This window comes from Arachis ipaensis, chromosome B03, assembly GCF_000816755.2.
Source record: "Arachis ipaensis cultivar K30076 chromosome B03, Araip1.1, whole genome shotgun sequence".
Lineage (NCBI taxonomy): Eukaryota > Viridiplantae > Streptophyta > Magnoliopsida > Fabales > Fabaceae > Arachis > Arachis ipaensis.
Genome location: NC_029787.2, coordinates 772,178 through 775,617, shown reverse-complemented (window position 1 = coordinate 775,617; position 3,440 = coordinate 772,178). Strand labels below are relative to the sequence as shown.

Here is a 3,440-nt window from a genome sequence, read left to right as displayed (position 1 = left end):
AAAATATCCAAATATAAATTTTTTAAATTTAAAAAAAATTGAAAAAATTATCTTTTCTTAAAAATTCAAAAACTTTTAGACGAGTCACTTATGAAACACATTAATTAATGCATTAGTACTACAAGCCTAGGCATTTTGTTGATGCCTAACTGCCTTACCCTATTTCAGTCTTAATAACATGGAAAATACCTAGTGTTCACTATTTTTCCTTGTAAAAGAATTACTAGTTTAAATGCCATTTTTTTACTATGATGGAATTTACTATACAAAATTCTTAAAACATATAAAGTTAAATTTCTTAAAAATGTAAATTATATTGTTAATAAAAATGTTCTTTTGAAGAATACTATAGAGATGTGTAGCACGACAGCATACTTATCTTTCTTAATAATTACACAATGCAACTACCCTTTATAAGTACGCATATCTACCCTAACATTCACATGCTATTGGAGCTTCCCATACTATTAATAAGTCCCTACTATGCTCTAATTAATGACGAATAAGAAAATGGTTGATAATTTAATTTGGTATAACATACATGAACCCGTTATTTATTTTGTGTGGCTTTCACTCATATTAATGCTCTGCTTAGTGAAACCAATAATTCTAGATCATAGTGGTTCATAATGAATAGACACTACTACTATCAAAATAAATAATATTAAGCCAAGATAGGGATTTTTATAAACGTGTATTATTTTTATTGTATCATTAAAATAAAATACTAAGGATTACATATATTTAAAATTGACACTTTCTTTTCTGATTGTTGATTGATCATTATGGCCGCTGGGGCTCAAGTGCAATGCATACTCCGAATTAAATTTAGAGAAGAAACACAACTATTTCTCAATAAAAAAATAATTTCCCTGAATTGACAATAAATGAACCGAAATTTAAATCATGGAATGAAAACTATTATATACTGCTCTTAATGATAATGGGGTTGGATGTAGGTCAGTTTCATAGGATGAAAAGACACATGAGGAAACAAAGAAACTGATGAAATACCCTAGTCTAAATGAATAGTAAATAGAGCAACTAACCACACATCTATATAATTAATTATAGGAGATTACTTTAATAAAGACACTAAAAATGTCTTTTTTTTAAGACGTTCACACGTGTCATATTATTATTGGACATTCTTATTAAAATCGATTAATAATTTATTTTTTATTATAAACCAGAATAAAATCGGTTTATTATAGTAATAATAATAAACCTAATTGTCTGCATTATAATTATTAGACTCGATTTGATCTGATCGAATTATACCATCTAAATCCAATATTTTTAAATTTTTTGATAAAAAGACAATTATATCCCTGATTTTTTGTTTTTCGGACATTTAAATCCCTAAAAATTTAAAAATACAATTAAATCCCTAAAAAAACTGGATTTATTGTTATTGTTATAAAAAAAATCGGTTTTATTCTAATTGTTAAAAAATTAAAAAATAATCGGTTCATTAATATGTCCAATAATAATGCGATACGTAAATGTCTTTACAAAAAGATATTTTACGCATGTTTATGGGAGCATTGCCCTTAATTATATACTACTTAACAACTAACATATTAAGTTAAGATAACCATCCTCACATGTACAGTATTAAGGAGTAACATTTATGACTCTGTCTTTTTCTTTTTCTAATTTTTTTTTATTATTATTCCAGGTAACTCATTTTAGGTGTGGTGGAATTTCCTTGGGCCTTAGCTGGGCCCATATACTTGGTGACCCATTTGCAGCTTCTGAGTTCATCAACAGCTGGGGACGATGCATGAACTATATGGACCTAAACAAGCCCATTAACATCCCAAGACCAATCCCAAGGCCCACCGGAACTGGACCTCAAATGGACCCGGTCTGTGCAAAGCCGGTCGACCCGGTCGGCGACCACTGGATCCCACCGAACAACTGCAAAATGGTCACCTTCTCCTTCCAAGTAACTGGCTCCCAAATGAACTACTTACAAGCCCAAATTTGGGGCCCAAGTGCTGACCAAACCCCACCTTTTGAATCCCTTTGTGCTGTGCTTTGGCACTGTGTGGCCCAAGTTCGGCCCGGATTCGAGCCCAACACCGTGACGATATGCAAACCCGACCCGAGTCATGGCAATGATATAATTGGCAATAATCAATTCATAAGCAAGGTTGAAGCTGGAAGTGAATTTTCAATGAGTGACACTAATTTTAGGGTTTTGGCAAGCATGCTTGCGGAACAAGGAATCGACGAAAGGAATCTAATTGAAGAAGCAATGGAAAAAGATCAAGGGGTGGCTGATTTCTATGTGTATGGTGCAAATTTGACTTTTGTTGACTTAGAAGAAACCAATGTGTATGAGTTGGAATTGAAGGGAAAAAAACCAAGGTTTGTTTACACAACAGTTCAAGGTGTTGGAGATGAAGGAGTTGTTTTGGTTATGCCATGGCCTAAAGGTGCTAACAAGAATGGCTCTGATGGGAAATTTGTGACCATGATTTTGCCTGAGGATCAAATTCTGAAGATTAAATCTGAGCTCAAGATTAATGGTCTTCTGCTTGAGGGTGATTTTTAGTTAATTAAGTTTGTGTTATTATTGTGCACCAAATGTAATAAAATGTAAGTGCTTGTAAAACAATAATTGTCATGTTAGACGTTATGTTTGTGTGAATGTAGCATTTTCTATTGGCTCTATACGAGTTACGTTGTTTGCTAAGATTTATTATTCTATTAAGTGGAAATATGCATTGTTTACTTGTATTATTTTGGTTAACATTTTAAGCACATAAGACATGAGAATTCTCAATGTTAAAACTTAAAAGGTTCAAAAAACTAGTCCGAATGAGGCACAATAAAATAAGGGGGAAAAAGTGTGAATAACTTAACGTCTATACAGCTATAAAATAAGGAAATGTTGAGTTTTACTTTATGTTAATAGAGAATTGCGAGTTAATTCACTGATTTAATTTTCCGATTGGGTTGACTACATTAACGACCATTTTCGCCTCATATTAGAACAGTAGTAAAATCACGTGCCAGAAAAAACAAAAACATGAATTAATTATTATATAAGTTTGGCAGATCCGAGATGGGTTAAATACTTAAATATATAAATTAAAAGGTACCATTATGCTTTGTCGAGAACGAGCGTTTTAAAAGAAACCCTTTTTCGTTTTCACATGGAGCGCCTTGGATATTTTTTTTATCTTATCAAATATAATAGGTATATACTAATCAATAAAATCAGTAATTAATATAAAATATAATATTAAAAATAAATTAAAATACATGTATTTTTATATATAAATAATTATTCATTAATTTTAATTGTTAATTTTAGTGTATAAATAATTTTTTTATTTATTTCTCTCCTTAAAAAGTTATTATTAATTAAACAATTTATATACAAAATATTATTTATATACTAAAATTAATAATTAAAATCAATCATC

The 3,440-nt window shown here is 30.3% G+C and overlaps 1 protein-coding gene across 1 annotated transcript in view; it reads left to right on the top strand.

Annotated features, from left to right (window-relative positions):
- The window catches only part of LOC107629432 (protein ECERIFERUM 26-like), a 5,822-nt gene extending 3,097 nt beyond the window's left edge, over positions 1-2,725 (top strand). The window contains exon 2 of the mRNA XM_016332225.2: positions 1,682-2,725. Within this exon, the coding sequence (XP_016187711.1) occupies positions 1,682-2,563 (882 nt within the window). The 3' untranslated portion in view covers positions 2,564-2,725. The remainder of the gene's footprint in view (positions 1-1,681) is intronic.